Source organism: Littorina saxatilis, linkage group LG5 (assembly GCF_037325665.1).
Source record: "Littorina saxatilis isolate snail1 linkage group LG5, US_GU_Lsax_2.0, whole genome shotgun sequence".
In the NCBI taxonomy this organism is placed as follows: domain Eukaryota; kingdom Metazoa; phylum Mollusca; class Gastropoda; order Littorinimorpha; family Littorinidae; genus Littorina; species Littorina saxatilis.
The window spans coordinates 46,490,274-46,511,134 of NC_090249.1; the positions used below are offsets into that span (position 1 = coordinate 46,490,274).

Sequence of the window (20,861 nt, forward strand, 5' to 3'; positions counted from 1 at the left end):
TCTCTCTCTCTCCCTCTCTCTCTCCCTCTCTCTCTAAAAAATGTGAATCTTGAATCTCTCCCACAAATCAAACATCTGAAAGCATAAGCTCTTTAGCATAAACACCCGCCCACCCCTGCCGGTAACTTCGTCATAGGTGACGAATCTACCGTGTGACGAACTTACTGGTAGCCCCTGCTTCCACCCCCTCCCCCGCTCTCAAAAGAAATTGGTAGAGAAAGTTTGCTTAAGCCTCCCCCCCCCCCCCCCCCCCCCCGGGCCCATCCCTCTTCAGAAAATCTGGCAGAGAAAGTTTGCGTCACAGCCTGGTGACTCCCGAAATTTTTAGCTGAGAGTCAGCTGAGAGTGAGACTCTCTGAAAAAAATCCTACCGGGAACTCTGAATCCATTCTTTTTTTACTATAGAAATGGAGATTTAATAAGATGAGTTTAAATTCCATTCATACAGGGGAACAAATGTTGTGGTTAGGTAACATGTCCAAAAGAAAATAGGGTCGGTAGGCAGATAAAAACATGGTTTTTTTATATTACTTTTTTACACATTTTCCCCCTTTTTGACTTTCAGTCTCATATGTTTTGGTTGTTTGTGGCACTGTTTTTTTATTACTGTATCACCTTTGTACACTTTTGATACAGTTTTCTTTGCTTTCAGGACCCAACTTTGCAGCAAAAATGTGTCCAACGTTTCATCAGGACGTGCATGAACTGCGCCCACTTCAGTCTCTGACCATCGACCACCTACTTAACACTATTGTGACTAGCACTGCCACGGCGTTAACGTCCTGCCTGCCCAAGCTTGCCACCAAGAAACTTCCCAAAAATCAGTAACTGTAAAGAAATCTGTCTAGCAAGCTTGAATTAAGTCCAATCACCACCAAATTTTGTGTACTAATTCAAAAATGGATGCCCCGTTCAGTCGTGCTATTTATAAGTTTGTCACGCGATTTGTTTTAGCAAAGGGGGGTGAAAGGGGGGTGAAAGGGGGATAATTTGTGTTTTTTAACGTTTTTTTGTGTGTGTTTTATTTTCCACTGCTTTTTTTAAAAGTTATTTTTTAACAGAAAGTATTATTAATAATGTTATAACCAAACAAGGTGTAAAACCTATGAATTAGCTGAAATATTGTTAACATTGTACACAGAAATAAGGAGACAGTACAAAGAAAAAAACAAGCAAATCACGCATTCACTCACAGCATCCTGACTCAAATGAAACAAAACTGTAACACTCACCAAATGATGTCTAGGTAATCCATATTGAATATAAGTCACATTTTCACAACAAAGTACCAACTGTCCACCTATGAACAATTCCAAAAGGATTTGAAGGCTCCAGCCATCCATTGTTATCAGTGCTGCCACGCCCCCATAGCTCCTGCACGATTCCGAGATACATGTTCGTCTAGCAGTATCACCCCCTACCACGTGTAGTTGCCGACTCGTACTAGCAACAACGGGACTGTTTCTTCCTCAATATCACTGCTATTATCGCTTTCTTGAGGCTAAAACGACACGATGTATCATGATCTACAGGATCCTCAAGATCCAACATCCGGAGAATCTCCTCCCGTGACAAGGCTCGCCTTCGATTCATTTTTTTTGTTCGAAAACACCACGCAAATCTGCATTAATTTGATCAAGCCGGAAGAGAAAACCACGTGTATCAAGGGAAACAACTCAATTTACTGCAAGCTTCAAAAACCGGGAAGCAATCACGAGTCGTGTACCTTGTATGTCTAATACTAAAATAGTCGCTTCCCGTCCGTGGGCGTTGCAGCGTTATTACTAATATAGTCGCCTCCCGTCACGAAAGTGTTAAGAAAGAAGACACCATCTGCATGCTGCCAACTGGCTATGGCAAGTCACTGATCTACGAAATTTTGCCTACCGCTGTCAATGTTTGCCATGGGGAAGATGAGAAAACTCTTGTGCTGATTGTTGCACCACTGAACGTCATCATTGAGCAAGAGCTAAGAAAACTTGGACCAGTGTGTAAGGAACTGACAACCGGTAATGTGAAAGAAGTAAAGATGGAGATTTCCAAACTGCAATTCAACATTGCACACCCGGAAGCAGTTGTTCGAAACAAAGAACTGAACGAACTTCTGTCATCATTGCCACCTGATATTCAAACGTTTATAGTCATCGATGAAGCCCACTGTGTGCTTGAATGGGGAAGTGAATTTCGACCGGCATATCATGAGTTGTCTGCCCTTAGAATCCTGTTGCCCAATGCACCTGTCCTAGCCATGAGTGCAACACTGACAGTGGATTCCCAACAACAGCTGGCAGACTCCCTTCACCTGAGAAAGCCCCAGTCAGTGCTAGAACGGCCTGCACATGCTTCTACGTTTCTGAGTATAAAGCAAAGACCAGCATCAGCAGATACAATGGAGGCCATTGAGCCATTGCTTGTGGAACTGATTGTACAGAAACAAGACTTTCCGTTAACAGTTGTGTACTTCAATGGCAGCCAGAACTGGGTGGGACTTGCATATGAATTCAGTCAGCGGTTTCTTGGGGAGAAGATGTATGCAGGAGATCATCAAGATCTTCAGCACGCCAGGGTTGTCCAGTTCCATGCTTCTGTTGATAAGGGAGAAGATGAAGAGGTAACAGACAATAGTTGTGATGACAATTTCCAATCATTGTAATTAGGATGCATAGTTGTGTACTTTAAAAAGTGAGTTGAAAGGGAACACCAAGTCAAGTTTTGCTAAATTGACAAGTAACCTGGTAATTATGGTAAATATATTGTATAAATGCTTGGCACCCTACAGATTTTTTTATGTGTTTTCTATTTTTTTTATATATATTTTTTTTTATGTTCCCATACAATTATCAATGGTTACAGAGAAACCCCTCTAATATAAACTGTGAGGGACAGTCCTATCAGCATCTTTCTCTTTTTCTGTGTAAACACAGTGAAGGGGATAATGTGGCATATAATTTACAATATGATACTCCCTGTGATTCCAGTCCAAGGCAAATATGATGACACGGAAACTGTATCATTCCTTCAAAATATATAACTGACTTGGTGTTCCTCTTAAAATGAAATGAAGAAAACAAACAGAAACATAGATGTTAAGTGTAACTGTATGTATTTGTTTTATTGCTTTCTTACAAATCCAAGAAAAAAAAAGAGAGAGAAAAAAATACAGCTCCAACAGTGAATTAAAAAAAACATCATAATTGTAAATGCAGGAATGTACAGTTGTTACAACATGATAGAAAAAGTTTTAAAGGGTTTCTGTAATTATATATTGTGTCTAATATGACATGCTGCACACATTCTGATACAGTAATAACTACTAATCATAATTCATACACTACTAATATCTCCAGCACTAACTTTTTGATTTACATTTTCTGTACCTTTTAAATTTTACAATATATGTTCTGCATCTATTTCAATAGGTACGCAAGATCATCTGGACTAATCTCAGTAGAGACCCAGCTGAGAGTCCTTTGAAGATGGTCTTTGCCACAAGTGCTCTGGGGATGGGTGCAGATCTACAGAATGTGGTGCGTGTTGTCAACGTTGGAACACCTAAAACTGTTGAAGGTAACTAAAACTGTGTACACTCCTCTTAGTAAATACTTTATAACTAAGAAAGTATAAACAGAATCAAAAGTCCAGAATGTGTTCACCAGACTATCTGATTTTAACCCCATTAATGAGATCATTTATGTTTGAATAACACCTTAAAGATACTGGACTTGTCAAATCCAGGTGCACGGAGCCCCTGGGGCTTTTAGTCATACCTCAGGCATCTATTCCTTTGAATAAATACCAAGTTTCATTGACTTCCATCCAAGGAGTCAAGAACTTCAATTTTTTTACGAATTAATTTTTAACTCGGACCCGCCGGTCCTTGGCCTATTTCTTAATTATTTTTAGATCTGCATCATCTTGATGATCACCACATGCACATAGAATGACACGTCACAAGCAAACTAGGTCACACATAATTGATGAGCTTGTAGGAAAAAATGGAGGCTCATTCAGTCGTATCGAACCAGGGTGATAAGAAAAGAACAAAACGCAAGGGTCCCCGGCCGACTGTACCGGATTCAACCAAGAAGAAACGAAAACGCACTCGTGCACGTAACTATGACACGTCGCGCGTGTATATCGGTGAGGAGCTTGCGCGTTGGAACGAAGTGAAGAATTAATTTGGATTCATCACCAATCCGCAGTTTGCTCGTCACCTGCTGAACAAGTAGGTATTTTTTCATGCATTTCATGAGATGTTTAGGATGCTATTTATGTTATGTGATGGAAGTGTATATTGGACTTGTTTGTGAAAAGTAAATTGACCAAAGAATTACTGAATTAGGGTGGGAGGGATTTGTTGTGGAGCAGAAATGTATCACCGTGAGTCAGTAAAAGTGCCCGTTGCCCTGACAAACTGTCGATACTTTGCGTTCGGCGTTTGCTTTGATTACTGGGAACTTGCGTAAGCTGCTGTCTTGTTTAGTGTCGTTTAGTCATCATTGCTTGTGGTGTTGGGATTCCCAATTTATAACCTGTAAAAAGGAAAATGTATGCACGAGGTGTTTGACGATTTATTTCGGATAAGCGAACCGTTTCTTTCTGCGGCCATTTGCGTCTGTTATGATACTATTTATAGAACTATGCAAATGAAATATTACAAAACATAGATCTATCGGCGCATTGTGCGATTTCTGCTCTACACTGTGTGTGTGTGTGTGTGTGTGCCCCTGTGTTCTATGTGCCCTCGTGTGTGTGTGTGTGTGTGTGTGTGTGTGTGTGTGTGCCCCTGTGTTCTATGTGCCCTCGTGTGTGTGTGTGTGTGTGTGTGTGTGCCCCTGTGTGAATGTGTGTGTGTGTGTGTGGCCATGTCTGTGTATCCCTGTGGTTGTGGCTTGTGTTTTTCATGAGTCTTGAACATTATTTATTTATAGGACATTTACTTAATTTTTCTTATTTTGTGAATCAGCATTGAGGCTACAGCAACAATGCCAAGCAGAACACAGGCAGGCGGTACTTCTTTTGATCTCAGCAGGTAGTTGTATGTTTTAAATTATCAATAAAATAAATAGTACAAAAAAAGTCATAATTATATTTATAGTTATGAGATATATGAAGATGGAAGTGTGTTTGTTATTGGTGTAAAAGCCAAACAGTTAGTTGATACTAAATAATATTATGATTTGTAAACGATAACAATTAAGCTCAGGCTGCTGGGCCATAGAATATCATGCCTCACGCCTAACGTATATCACGTATACATCATGTCTTTTTTTGGTAGGACGTTGTGGCAGTTGTAGATTAACAAGCATTGAAATGATGATGGTGACCAGGATGTTCTGAGAAGAGGGTGAGCTTGCTTGTTACATAATTCATATTTTGTATTTTTCCATGTTTGAAAATATGTGTCACTATCTGTGTCTAGATCATCAGAAAATAATGAAGAAAGCTGCGTGAAATAACAAATATTCTGAGAAATGGTTTCACTTAGACTAGAGTTAAAGTATAGTGGTATTGTAGTTGAATTTGCAGGAGAGAACTGTTGATTAGTTAACATTATATGCTGCTTTCAGCGACAAGAAGTTTCATGGATCAAGAGCTGGCAGGACTGTGAAGCAGAAAGAGCTATCTCAGTCTTTCATTGACCCACTAGAGTGAGTTGTTTTTCTTTGATAAATATTGTGTGGGTGTGTTCAAAACACATGCTGTTTGTTGTATACGTATTAAAACAATATTTATAAAATAAAGTTGATTAATGTGAATACTGCAAATTTCTGTGTATGATAAAATCCTTTTATGGTTACAAATGGGTATTGGGATTTGTTTCATTTATGATTGATCAGAACAAATATATTCCTTTTCTATTTTCTTGAACTCTGTGTGTCGATCCTGCTTGGCCAAAACTATCTCATTCTCATTGAGTGAATGATAAATTCTTCAAATAAGTTTTTCTGTTTTCTGTCAGGAACTGGTTAATTCTGCAGATTCCAATAAGCAATAAATTGTGCATTGTGTAATTATCTTTCAGGTCATTATTGGAATGTTCAGAAACTGCTTTGACTATTGTAGGTATAGGGGCTCTTTGTGACACATGTACCCATTCATTAATCTTACTTAATTATCTTAGTTTTCCCTCAATCATTAGCTTTCAGCATTTAATTGTTATGGGTAGCAGCTCAAGACAGCTACACTAATGGTAGTACTAATTGAAAAGTGTAGTGGATCTAAGACTAAGAGTTGATAACATATGTTTCCCATGGCTTTACACAATTTGTACTACCTAAAGCAAGTGAGTGCATGTTAGTTTTAAAACACATAGAGAATATCACATGGTTTGCTGTGCTGTACCAGATTGACAGGAGCTGTTTTTTCACATATTGAACTGCGAGCGAAAGTGAGGTGTACATGCAGGTGCTATGGTCGCATGCTTTGCGGAGACTGCAGGCTTGACCCATCTCAGTCTTTGGGGATGGTTACCCGAGACTATTTAAATGTAGTCTCAGCAATGACTCATGGTTTGTCATGTTGATCTTTTAGTTTGGTAACGACTGACTAAATGTTTTATATTGCTTCACGCACCATATTTTTTTGTTTTTAGAGCCCTAATAGCTTGTGTAATTTTAACTGATATTGTTTTTCTTTGGTTAGCCTCACAATTGAAGTTACAGTTGAGTCTGGAGAGGATCAGGAGGACTAGATGATCCTGATTATGATCCCAACATCACATTGACAGCGATTCTGTAAGAGATTTGTTATTCTGGTGTTACCTGTGATGGTTGGCCCCTGCGATGAGAGGACACCTCCCTTCAAAGGACACCTAATATTGTCCTTTTTCTATTATCTCTACCAGATTATACCTGTTATGACAGGCCCCCTGCATTGCAGGTACATTTTTGTCCTTTCACCGCAGGTATCACTGTACTTTTTTTTCTACTCCCTTTGGAATATTATGGTGTTAAAATACACAGTCAATAACAGTATTATCACAGAAGGGATGTCGTTTGGGTCAGCCCTTCTGCCAATCGCCGATTTATTTTTACTTTATTCGAAACTTTCATGTCCCTATCGGCCAAATGTCCAAAGAGTATTCGCCTAAATCGGCCAAAGTTTGTCCATTTTTTTGTATTGGTCAGGCTTAATGCCCCTCGGACCATGCACCCATACATACATGCGTGTGTACCTGTGTGTGCATGTGTACACTGTACATGTGTGTGTGTGTGCCCTTGGTGTTTGTGGCTCTGTCTGTTAGGCCCTGTGGGTGTTGGTTTGTGTTTTTTGAGTCACTTGAGAAAAAGTGACTCTATGTAATCGGTCAGTGTTAGTCTGTCCGGCCGGCCGGCCGGCCGTCCGTCCGGCCGGCCGGCCGGCCGTCCGTAGACACCACCTTAACGTTGGACTTTTCTCGGAAACTATCAAAGCGATCGGGCTCATATTTTGTTTAGTCGTGACCTCCAATGACCTCTACACTTTAACGATGGTTTCGTTGACCTTTGACCTTTTTCAAGGTCACAGGTCAGCGTCAAAGGAAAAATTAGACATTTTATATCTTTGACAGGAAACTATCAAAGCGATCGGGCTCATATTTTGTTTAGTCGTGACCTCCAATGACCTCTACACTTTAACGATGGTTTCGTTGACCTTTGACCTTTTTCAAGGTCACAGGTCAGCGTCAAAGGAAAAATTAGACATTTTATATCTTTGACAAAGTTCATCGGATGTGATTGAAACTTTGTAGGATTATTCTTTACATCAAAGTATTTACATCTGTAGCCTTTTACGAACGTTATCAGAAAAACAAGGGAGATAACTAGCCTTTTCTGTTCGGCAACACACAACTTAACGTTGGGCTTTTCTCGGAAACTATAAAAGTGACCGGGCTCAAATTTTATGTGAACGTGACTCATTGTGTTGTGAATAGCAATTTCTTCCTGTCCATCTGATGCCTCATATAATATTCAGAACTGCGAAAGTGACTCGATCGAGCGTTTGCTCTTCTTGTTTCATGAGGTTTTTAAATGATTATTTTATTGGACATAATAATCAATCAATCAATCAATGAGTCTTATATGAGTCTTATATCGCGCATATTCCGTGGGTACAGTTCTAGGCGCTCTGCAGTGATGCCGTGTGAGATGAAATTTTATACGGCCAGTAGATTGCAGCCATTTCGGCGCATATTTACCTTTCACGGCCTATTATTCCAAGTCACACGGGTATAGGTAGACAATTATTAACTGTGCCAAGCAATTTTGCCAGGAAAGACCCTTTTGTCAATCGTGGGATCTTTAACGTGCACACCCAATGTAGTGTACACGGGGGGAGGTTCGGACACCGAAGAGAGTCTGCACACAAAGTTGACTCTGTGAAATAAATTTCCGCCGAACCTGGGATCGAACTCACGCTGACAGCGGCCAACTGAATACAAATCCAGCGCGCTACCAACTGAGCTATATCCCCGCCAATAATAATATATGCATTGTGTTTTTGAAAGTATTGTACATTTTTTTTAATTGCTCATTTTATTTATGTTTTACATTTTGTGAATCAGCATTGAGGCTACGTTCATACTGCAACTGTGCCAAGCAGAACACAGGCAGGTGGTGCTTCTTCTCTTGATCTAACTTCTATAAGCAGGTAGTTGTATGTTTATATCCAGCAGTTAATAGTACACACAGAATAAAAATCCCCATGCATGGTCTCACATCCACACACAAAATCAGGAATGCATGCAATTTGTTATACATGAAGTGTATTTATTATTTATGAAAAAGCCAAACAAAGTAATAGGTCAGTCAGTTGATAGTTTATATGATCTGTAAACGATGAAAAAAAGACAGTTGCAATCCATCTTATTGTGCAATTGAAGATTGATCGATTCCAAAACAGGTTTATGGGGAAAACGTTGATTGTGAAGTTTCTTTGTTTTCTCGACACAATATGTATGCTGTTTGTTACTTTATGAATATAATCTTGCCTTAAACACAACAATACTTGTTGCCTGTTTACTTGTTTCATAACTATGATAAGTTAGTACAGGTGGAGCAAATTAATGCTGAATTAATTTCATTATCAGACTCGGTGATATTCTCAATGACATTGTACGACTTCTTTCCTAATTTGTATATACATGTACCTTGGATCTATTATGTACATGTACTGTCTGTCAGTGTTATTTTAGGTTCAGTGTACTTAACGATCTAAAAATGATTGACCTGAATAATTTTTAGCCACGGTGGTCAGCCTATATACCTGGGACTTCTGGTATGACAACATCAACACCTGGTGCATTTGCTTATGGACTAAAGGTGCATCCGTCTACTCCTGGAGTATGAGACATATCAGCCGCAGAGCCTGAGAGGTACTTGGTTTAAAGATTTTGCCTTTTTAAAGTTCTCAGAATTCACTCGTGTAGAACTTTATCCCATGGTCAAAAGATGTTATGACAAAATTGCTGTCTCAGTGTGACTGAAACTAAACTTAATTGAATGCAATATGCAATTATGATAAGAATAAAGAAAGAAATATAAAATATAAAATATCTGTTGCAAAAAAATCACACCTACAGATTTGCCACTTTGTGGACAGGCCTTGCATAAGCTGAAATTGATGTAAACCAAATATGAAGTAATTCCGCGGAAGGCTGTATCAGTAATTAGCATTTTTGTGGGTTGCATTTTGCGGTGTCAACCTGTGCAATACATGCTTTCTTATTTCATATCAGATAAGAACCCCACATTTCTACTTTTCTGTTTTTGAAACGTATACACTACTCGTCATAAGAAAAACTACACAGATGCGTTTGAGGTCAGATCTTTCTGATGAGGCTGTTGATTGTAAAACCAAATATATCACTGAAAAGTTAATTAATTCCCATACCTTGTTCACAAAACAGATTGAGTTTACATGAGGTAGTGTCAATACAGTGGAACCTACAACACAGACACATCCCAAAATCGAATTCGCAAAATCAAGGTTCCCGCGATCAAAAAATCAAAAAAATCAGAACTAAATCGAAACATGTTTAGCATGTCCTTAGACAGTACAATCAAATCTGCATCCAAATCAGTCAGTGTTGTTCACATATCTTGTCTAACAAGGACGCTATGGCATGCTGAGCGGTGTAGGCGTCAATCCTCTCGGCAGGCATAAAAGGCAGTTTTTGAAGCCGTTTTAGCGGGTAATGAGACAAAAAAATGGTACATTTGAGTAACTCGCAAAGCATTGCCTTCAAACTTACGAATACGGGGATTTGTGCAAACACATGTCGTAAACTACACACGAAATACCAAGTCATTAGAGATACGTATTAGTTCTGCTGTTAGGGGCGGGGATATAGCTCAGTTGGTAGCGCGCTGGATTTGTATTCAGTTGGCCGCTGTCAGCGCGACTTCGATCCCAGGTTCGGCGGAAATTTATTTCACAGAGTCAACTTTGTGTGCAGACTCTCTTCGGTGTCCGAACCACCCCCTGTGTATACTACATTGGGTGTGCACGTTAAAGATCCCACGATTGACAAAAGGGTCTTTCCTGGCAAAATTGCTTAGGCACAGTTAATAATTGTCTACCATACCCGTGTGACTTGGAATAAGGCCGTGAAAGGTAAATATGCGCCGACATGGCTGCAATCTACTGGCCGTATAAAATTTCATCTCACACGGCATCACTGCAGAGCGCCTAGAACTGTACCCACGGAATATGCGTGATATAAGCCTCATTGATTGATTGATGTTATGCGACATACCAGAAAGAATTTTGATAATAAAGAGGTACCCTGTCCGATTGAACAGAAACAAATTAAAATTAGCATGCATTTAGAAAAATGAAACCTTCAATTTACCTTTAAATTGAAAACAGTTCATTGGCTGTTTACAGCGCACTTGTTTAAACGCACACACAAATTCTTGAAAAATGCTTTTTCAAGAGCCATTGATCAGTTAAGTGTGTCGGCAGTGAGCGTTGCTAGGCGTAGGCCGACATTTGCGCTCAGCGCTCGGAATGAGTCAACTTCTTAAAAAGTACTTTCGCGTTGAAATCCTCATACCACCCATGTCTGATAAAATATGTACATGAAATGTGAGTATGTGGCGCATCTGTCATTGTTTTTGAAGATTTCAACAAATCATTTTTTTCGATGAGTCAGCAAAAACCTACCGTCAATTTAATTTGTTTCTGACATGACAAATAACAGCAGACCTATTAAATGTCTCAAACAACTTGAAACTCAGTATGCACTTTACGACATGTGTTAGCACAAACATCCAAAAGTTTGAAGGCAATGCCAGGGGTGGGATTTCTTCCCTCGGAGACGGATTTTTTTTTTATACCTTTTTTTTGTTAATCCCTGGCAGCTGTTGTTTACACTGGGTTCATGTGAGATGTAGTTGTGCCAGGTCAGCCACCTTTCACCATGTCAGAGTGACTAACAGGGGGCAGCAATGTCATGTCGTGTCATCCAGGGGAATGTGGCATCATAGTTGCTATTTGTAAACTCGGCTCACCCACATCTTTATATTCTCCTATTGCAGGGATTCACAAACCTTCAGTGCTGTGGAACAGAAAACTTGCATTCCTGATCTATGAACCAGCGGTATTTAGCTTCTGATGCATTGAGCCCTTTAGAAAGTTAGCAAGTGAAACAGACTTAAAATTAAATAAACATATTTCTCTTTTAATTGAAGCTATGATTCAACAATCATTGTGAAATATAACTCCTGAAATGAATTGAAAAGCAGCATCAGAAGACTGTGTATGGCATTAGCAAGGGATATAACTCTGGTGGTTTCTGTTTTTGTCTAAACCTTCTTCTTTTTTAACCTGAGCAGTTAGCCCTTTTAAGGTGTTCAATTGAAGCAAACTGACTTTAAACTTGTTTCTCATTTGGTTCAAGCTATGGTTAAACAATTATTGACTCACATGCGAAGCAAAAGTGAGTCTATGTACTCACCCGAGTCGTCCGTCCGTCCGTCCGGACGTCCGTCCGTCCGGAAAACTTTAACGTTGGATATTTCTTGGACACTATTCAGTCTATCAGTACCAAATTTGGCAAGATGGTGTATGATGACAAGGCCCCAAAAAACATACATAGCATCTTGACCTTGCTTCAAGGTCAAGGTCGCAGGGGCCATAAATGTTGCCTAAAAAACAGCTATTTTTCACATTTTTCACATTTTCTCTGAAGTTTTTGAGATTCAATACCTCACCTATATATGATATATAGGGCAAAGTAAGCCCCATCTTTTGATACCAGTTTGGTTTACCTTGCTTCAAGGTCAAGGTCACAGGAGCTCTTCAAAGTTGGATTGTATACATATTTTGAAGTGACCTTGACCCTGAACTATGGAAGATAACTGTTTCAAACTTAAAAATTATGTGGGGCACATGTTATGCTTTCATCATGAGACACATTTGGTCACATATGATCAAGGTCAAGGTCACTTTGACCCTTATGAAATGTGACCAAAATAAGGTAGTGAACCACTAAAAGTGACCATATCTCATGGTAGAAAGAGCCAATAAGCACCATTGTACTTCCTATGTCTTGAATTAACAGCTTTGTGTTGCATGACCTTGGATGACCTTGACCTTGGGTCAAGGTCACATGTATTTTGGTAGGAAAAATGTGTAAAGCAGTTCTTAGTGTATGATGTCATTGCTAGGTTTAGTTACCCTAAAGGTCGAGGTCAAGCATGTGAGTCGTATGGGCTTTGCCCTTCTTGTTTGAGAATATACCACCTGTAATGATAAAATCATAAGCTACAGTATGTAAAAATTTGAAATACAAGGGAGGTGACTGTTATTTTCTGTGTTTGTCTAATTTTTTGTTAGCTAGGCGATTTTTCTTTAATGCGGTAAAATTTTTTTATATTAAGCATTAATTTACTCCCCCCCACCCCCCACCCCCAAAGAAAAAAAAATGGTGTGCTATTTTTGTTGTTAAAGGCACAGTAAGCCTCCCGTAAACCATCACAGAGCTCCCCGAGCGTCTGCATACAGTACAAGCATACTTCCATTTGAACGCTCACCGAACGGGAACATCCTGGATGTTTTCTGTCGAGCGTGAGAAATTTTCAAAGAATTTATTTTCGTGGACTTGGTCCTCTACAAATGGCGCCTCGTTTTGGTGCTGGACGGCTGTTATGAACTTTATTCAACTGATACCGGAAATCACGCCCGGACAGTAAGCCTCCCGTAAACCATCACAGATACTGTCAGGCCTTTACACACAGTACAAACACGCTTCCATTTGAACGCTCACCAAACGGGAACATTCTAGGTGCCCTACGTAAAGAGCAAGCAGTTTTTAAAGAATTAATTTTGCAGATTGTCTCGAACACTTTTTGTACCCATCCTGAACTCAGGTCAAAAATTGAGTTACTTCCCTTCGGGTCTGATTCTATCGATGTAAACTGGCGATAGCCGTTAATCGATGATTATTAAAATGTTTTTGGACCAAGGTGCGTTTTTGCGCTAGACCTAACTTTTAAAATCTAAATAATAGATTGACAGCTTGTTACACATGTATACATTCTTTAATCATAAAAGAATTATTTTTTCATCAAGACAAGATCAGTACAAACCCGGAAGCAGGGTCACGCAAGGGTCGTAGCAGACGACGGTTTACAGTGCATATCGCCGTTCCTCTCAACAGTCAAAAGCCATCGCTAGAGTTCTTGTGAACCACAGCCGTTTGTTTCGTGCATAAAAACGTGCTATTGTAGATAAGCTCACATCGAGTCCCATTCAAATGACTAACTGACGACTACATTGTGAAAAAGGGAAACTGGATCACACGGGTTCACGATGGCTCAGGGGTAATATAAACCACGCAAAAATAAATTCTTTGAAAATTGTTCGCTCTTTACGGAGGGCACCTAGGATGTTCTTAATCGGTGAGTGTTTAAATGAAAGGGTGTTTGTACTGTGTGTAAAAGCCTGACCGTATCTGTGATGGTTTACGGGAGGCTTACTGTGCCTTTAAGCCAGGAGAGGCTCAAATAGCACCTCTTGATTTGCTAACATTTATTTTCATCTGGTTAGTTCCAAATACCTTCAAGTTTACAAGAATTTTTAATTTTTTGCAGCTCCAATTTAAAGTTTTTGTTTAACTTTAAGGAGATGCTTCTAAAACTCTTCTTCAAATGTGTACCGCTTGTTTTTGTAGACCCCCTAGCAAGAGTGATACAACTAAACACATTCAAGTATAGAGGTTTTTGATTTTATGCATTCATTTACCCCCCCCCCCCCCCCCCCAATAATATTTTTTAAACAAACAAAATTGTGTGCTGTTTTCAGAGTCAGAAGAGGCTCAAATAAAGTATTGCATTGCTAAAATTCATTTTCAGCTGGATACTTCCAAATACCTTCAAGTTTACAAGATTTGTTTAAATGTTGTGCATCTCCAATTTTAAGTTTTTGTTTAACTTTAGGCGAGGAGATGCTTCTAAAACCCTTCTTGAAATGTGTATACAACTTGTTTTTGTAGACCCCCTAGCAAGAGTGGTGCAACCAAACACCAAATTCAAGTATAGAGGTTTTTGATTTTGTGCATTCTTACACATCCTCCCCCCCCCCCCCCCCCCCCCCATTTTAATTTTTGTGGTAGCTGTTTTCAGTTTTAAACCTGGGAGAGGCTCTAATAGAATACTAATAGCCCCTCTTGAATTACTAAAATTCATTTTCAGCTGGTCAGTTACAAATATATATTATGCATCTCTAAAAAAAACTTGTTTATTATAAGATTTAGTCAGGAGAGGCCACCTAAACCCTCCCTATAAAGTATAATGCTAAAATTCATTTTCGGCTGGGGGGCACTAGCTGCCACCCTAGACCCCCCAACAAGGGCGCTGCCCCTGCACCCCGCTGGAGCCTTAGCGGCCCCTGGACCCCGGCCTTCCAAAATGTTTAGTCCTGGCAATATGTTGGGCTCCCACCCATGCTGAATGGGTTTGTGAGTTACTCAGATGTATCATTTTTTTGGTCTCATTACCCGCTTAAACAGCTCCAAAAACTGCCTTTTATGCCTGCCGAGAGGATAGACACCTACACCGCTTAAGCATGCCATACCGTCCATGTTAGACAAGATATGTGAACAACACTGACAATGACTGATTTAGATGCAGATTTGATTGTTCTATTTGAAAGGGGGGGGGGGGGGGTGCACTAATTTGAGTTCATTTACTGGATTCATGGCCCATGTTGTGATGGGTTCTGTTGTTGCACTTATGTCCGTCTGGTCTGAAGGCATACTCTCCTAGCCTTCACCAGATCATGTGTTGGACTACACAGTCCGGATGATGTGGGTCGTGTATGACCCATACCTTCCAAATAAGGAGTCAACGTAAAAAGCTTGGGTCGTACATGATCCACGCAATCCGAATGGGGATAAACGTTTTGCCGCCTCTTTGCAGAGTATGCATCGTACACGACCCACGAAGTTCCAAATGGGTCGTCTTCGACGAGTCAGCAAAACCCCACCGTCAATTAAAGCTTTGTGCCAAGGATAGAACTGTTTTCACGAGAAGGAATGTGCCTTTAATCTCTTTTGCAGCACAGAGCTAATATTCCTCATCACACAGCCTCTTGGTTTTCCAACCTTTTCTTTGTATTTGTGTCCTTTGTTGCCACACACGTTTTGGGTCTTGAACCTTCTCTGAAGATGTGTTGACATCAGCAGCCGATGGCCCAAATTCGGGTGATCCGCCTAGTATAGGGTCGTCATCCAAAACTGGTTCTTGGTTAAGGTTGTTCAGGGTCGTGTTGGGAAGGGCCCAGAGGCTCCGTGCCCACCCCCCCCCCCCACCCCCCTTTTTTGTTTTCATGGTTGTTGTGCAGGTAATCCAGATCAACTTTGAGAACTTATCTTCTTTGTTGTCAAATGTGTCATCCTGAAACATACATAGAGGAACATGTTTAAACGATTTCAAAAACAATGTAAACATGCAAATAAACTTGTCTGTGTGTGTGTGTGTGTGTGTGTGTGTGTGTGTTTTGCAGGTGCTTCACACACACAGGCCGAAGTGGAAGTCATTACAGAAGACTTGTGGCTGTTTCCTAACTGCGTGTGTGTCGACCCGTGACACTTTGAGCTTCAAGAACAGTTGATCAAATTTGTGTTTGTTTTGTTTTTTTAACATGTTTTTAATTCTTTTACTTTCATATATATATATAGTATTACAATAACATCAAACACAAAAGACTGTGTTGAATGTATCTTTAAAAAAAAATAGAATAAAGAAAAAAAAGAAAGCACAGTAAACAGTCACACAGCCCATTTCAAATTTATATAAAAAGAATACTATACATCTCTTTTCTTATTAATTATGTAATATTATATTTCTAAAGTCTATTTGCTTTTTTATTCCGCTATTTTTCTTGCTATCATTGACGCTCATTATCTTTGTGTGATGTTTGATACAAACGTTCAACATTCACACCTAATAAATCAAAATACACTGAACATTCCCCCTGCCAGATATCTTCCAGACTTGCACAATGCAACTGTTCATGTGGTTGTTGGTAATGAGTTTTTTCCCCACAACCAAGTGAGTGAGTGTGATTGCATTATGCCTAATGGGTGGCGATGCCCACCTGGTCACAATGGTACAAACGGAACACATGGTTCAAACCACAGCTCCAGACGGAATGATGATGGACTGAAAAGGTTTTACACATACCTTGTTTACATGGTGTACAGTAAGCTCACTTGATTTTAAATGTCTGGTATATATCATACCTCCACCCCCCCCCCCCCCCACACACACACACACACACCCAAGGCCAAAGCATACATCAATCTCCACTCCCACCAATATTGATCTATTTTTATTGTTAGATCTGTAAATTGAACAGGTTTTTGAAGCTACAGCATACAGGCTGGTGTCAAGCTTACCCGATTTGTGGCTGAAGGTTGTTTCTTGATGACACTGACAGGCAGAAGAATTAAATGCTCTTGCAAGTACTTTCACTTTGGAGTGTAGATGTCATCTGTCCCTGTCAAGTCCCTTATTACGAAGGATTGTTGTTTGTCTTGATGGCATTAACTGGAGGAAATAAAAGCAGCAAAGCAAAATTAGTATTTCATTTGTCATCTCTCTCCCTCTTTCTCTGTGCATGGGTATGGCTGTGTGTGTGTGTGTGTCTGTGTGTGTGTGTATGTGTGTGTGTGTGTGTGACGGTATGTGCGTGTGTGTCTCACAGTATGCATGTGCGGGTCACAGTGTGTGTGCGTGTGCGGTTTTTTTGGTTGGCAATGAGTGCCTGTGTGTTATTGTTTGGTAATTTCAAGGCAAGAGAGCCTTCTTATGAGAATACCCCAGTGACTGAGTCAGCCACTATTTGCTTTGTGTTCGTGACTAAGCTAAATTTGATTTAAACCAAGAGCATAAAGACTGAATGCTATAGTCATGAAAAATGATCGTTGCTGCTGCGTTTTGTTTTTCTCTATCATTTCAACTACGCAATTTACGGTAGGGTAATCAACACATCACTAGACTCTGAAACTGACAACATTTTCCCAAACAGATGACACATTGATTACAGTATGATAGACTGAAGTTGTCAGATAATTTTACACTGTAAAACTAAAAGAGGCAATGTGCCAAGAGGTAGATACATGTTTTGAACGTAGAACTAGAGTTCGGCAAAGGCAGATTTGAGACAGGAACAGGAGAGAAATGTAGATCTACATACTTGCCTTCAAGACAAAAGCGTACAGCAAGGAAAGCAGAGAGACAGAGACAGACAAACCATCTTTGATACAGACCTTACAATACATGAATGCAAACAAATCTAGATCCAGACGCTTACCTTTCATTTCACCCCACGTCTGCTGCATGGACAGTAGGAACAGGTCCCGATGTTGCTGGTTTGTGTAGTTTTTACTTCTATGGTTCCATAGATTCCAACTCCTCGCCAAGATTCAGGTTGATGAAATATTTCGGTTCCGAATCGGCAAGTTTTGATGCTGAACTGACCGCCATTTGATGATTTGTAAAATGGGTGTCGACTGAAGTGCGCTCAGGGGCTGGAACTGGAAGTTCCTTGCGATCCGTTCGGAATAGATCCTGCTGTATTTCAAACGGATGGGCCGAGACGGGTGCTATCAAGCTTGTGAGACGTACGGTTCGCATGCTACACGGTCGGTTTGTGGTCAGTTTCGGGCGGTCCGTCTCAAACGTACTGGCGAATCTGATCGTGTATCTTGGCATCAATGATCAAAGCAGACGACGCTTACGTCACGAATCTGTGCGTACACCACGTAATAACTAGGTTAATTTATGCACTCGCGTGAACAAGAAACTGTCGAGCTTCACAGATGTCGTCGTTGGGTAGTTTTGGGTTTGTTTTACTACCATAGGTGGATTTTTGAACTGTAAATGCACTCAGCTGCAACGAAAACGCAAAACGAAGGCTGTGAGCTGCACTGTGCCTTTAACATCAGCTGATATCAATTGGTAAAAAGAAAACACATAAAACTAAGCATACAAATGTTTTTAACCTCTCGTAATTAATGTTTTATTGTACAAAAAGGAGTATAAGCCCCAACCCCCCCCCCCCCCCCCCCAATTTGTCTGTTTCTGATAACATAGCTAAAAAAAAAAAAGGTCGGTAGGTCGGGATTTTTTTTGTTGTTGTTGCTAGGGTAGAATTCTTGAAAATAACTAAAAAATACAAGGAGACAGGACTCGCTATAGATAGATTTATGTAAACAAAAGTGTTACAAAGGGTATAAAATGATTGTTTTACCTTGTCTGAGTCGTCTGTTACTGTCGTTTATGTTGTTCTTGGGTAGTACGTAATATCGAAACCGGCATCGAAACCAATATCGAAACGGACCTGTTCATGTTTTTTGACACATCGACAATATTGTCATCTTGGGTACTGGTATGAGCAAACCGAGCAAATCAATCGAGAGACAGAACAACATCATTAGCCTACCGCGGTCGCCTCAGTTCCTTAGTGGACTGAGACCAAACTGACAAAGCCACACACAGATAAGTTTAAAAACTAATATATTCATCTTTTTGTCTGTTTGTTTGTTTGTCCGCTTGCAAAGGCAATTGTGCCGACAATTTTGCGACGGTTTTGTACAATCCTTTTTTAAGTGCTTTAAGTTGAACCTTGTGTTTTTTGATTTTCTTACCTACAGCACTGGTGGTCAATTTGTTTCTGATTTTTTTTTTTTTTTTTAGTCCCAGGAACGATAACTTGGTATGCTTGGTCAGAATGTGCTTTCGGTTACCGCCATGCCGTGCCATTTAGTGTGTTGACACAACTTGCCAAACTGATTGATTACTTTATGTTTCTGCGATATATGTTATAAACAATTTTTCCTGTGGGACACTAAAGTACGTCGTATTGTATTGTATTGTTTGCTTTAACTTTAAGCACTGATCAGCTATCATCATTAACGGAAAATCAGGTCAGTTTCGATATTTCAGTCGGTTTCGATGGCGGTTTCAATATTTTGGCCGGTTTTGATAATACGAACTACTGTTGTTCTTTTCTTTCCGACATATTTTTGGGTGACTCTGGGCCTGGCACACAAAAAAAGTTCAGGTCAAAAAATAGGGTTGGTTGGGGTATTAGAAAGACAACTTTTTTTGGTTGGCCTGAACAGAATCTATAGTCCTCAACATGTTTGCTGGACTATAACTCCTTAAATGAGACAATTTCAGGGGGAATAGAACCTTGACAATTAGTAAAATGAAAACACAAAACACTATGTACACCTTGTAATGAGAACATCACAGTCTTGTTTAAAGTTACTACATGTACAGCTTTCTCATCCAGATTTTATGTTATTTTTCTGATTTCCCCACTGTAAGGGATAATATATTTCAGAGCCACTGACAATAACAATAACACTGAGTTAAATTAAAATGATAATACAGTATCTCAACAAGTGTTTGTTTTCCTGTGCAGTATACCTCATTTTCTTATTGTTGTTTTACTGCAATAGGATGTAACATGTAACAAAATAAGACATACTACTACTAGTGCATAAATACCACTGAGCTTTGGTGACATGTAAAATCTACCTTCATGATGTGCAGTGATATGACTTTCAGTTATACACTGTACCTGTCAACTCAAAGTCAGAAAAAGAATGCCATAGTATTTATTTAAGATAGTGAACAATATTTTCATTACATGCTAAAATGTTTGTTCTTGTGTTCCAGCATACGTGCAACAGACAGGTCGAGCTGGAAGAGGAGGAGACACTTCAGCAGCCATAATGTACTACAACAACCAAGACCTTGGGGTGCCTGCCGTGACAGACACAATGCGGGCCATGTGCAGAAACACAACTGAGTGCAGGCAAAGTTTCCTGAACAAATGCTTTGGGTTTCCAAGTCCTAGCGAACCATGTTCTTCTGGTACAATTGTGCATTGTTGTGACATTTGCTTTTCTCAGTTCGGAGTTAAATACCAGCTGCCATTTAACAGTCGGGCAAAGGAATGTATTCGCAGCTGCCTTGTGGATTATGTTCAGAAAGACACTACTCACACTTTAAGAAAGACTATAACCTGTTCAGTTATCCAGCAGATTGCTGCAATGTCTAAGTCTTTTAACAGCTCAGATGACTTATGCAGAGAGTTCAACCTTGAACGTTCAGTGGCAGAATCTGTGTACAAGATGCTGGCTGCAGTCATTACTCCTCATCATTAGTACAAGTCCACTGATCAAATGGCTACTGAGCAGCAAATGTGATGTGCATCACCCATTTTTACATTCAGTGCCAAAAGTAAGTTATGTAAATAAATTACAAAAGCAAAACAATGTTGTCTGTGATCTCAGTACAGTCAAAACTGTTATGCCAAGTTCTTTTGTTTAAAAAAAAAAGAAGACTTTCCAGTATACT

The 20,861-nt window shown here is 39.8% G+C and overlaps 1 protein-coding gene and 1 long non-coding RNA gene across 2 annotated transcripts in view; both read left to right on the forward strand.

Moving 5' to 3' along the window:
* Positions 1 to 20,861, forward strand: part of LOC138967290 (uncharacterized) — a 44,516-nt gene that overhangs the window by 4,417 nt on the left and 19,238 nt on the right. The window lies entirely within an intron of this gene.
* LOC138965950 (ATP-dependent DNA helicase Q5-like) lies at positions 752 to 3,575 on the forward strand. The gene is made up of 2 exons (XM_070338033.1): positions 752 to 2,611; positions 3,420 to 3,575. Exons 1-2 carry the CDS (start codon positions 1,838 to 1,840, stop codon positions 3,573 to 3,575), a joined length of 930 nt encoding a protein of 309 aa, XP_070194134.1. The 5' UTR covers positions 752 to 1,837.

Coding starts and splice junctions, on each gene's coding strand:
- LOC138965950 (XM_070338033.1), top strand. CDS start 1,838: ATGCTGCCAACTGGCTATGGCAAGTCACTGATCTACGAAATTTTGCCT. Junction 2,612..3,419: donor ATAAGGGAGAAGATGAAGAG/GTAACAGACAAT, acceptor CTATTTCAATAG/GTACGCAAGATCATCTGGAC.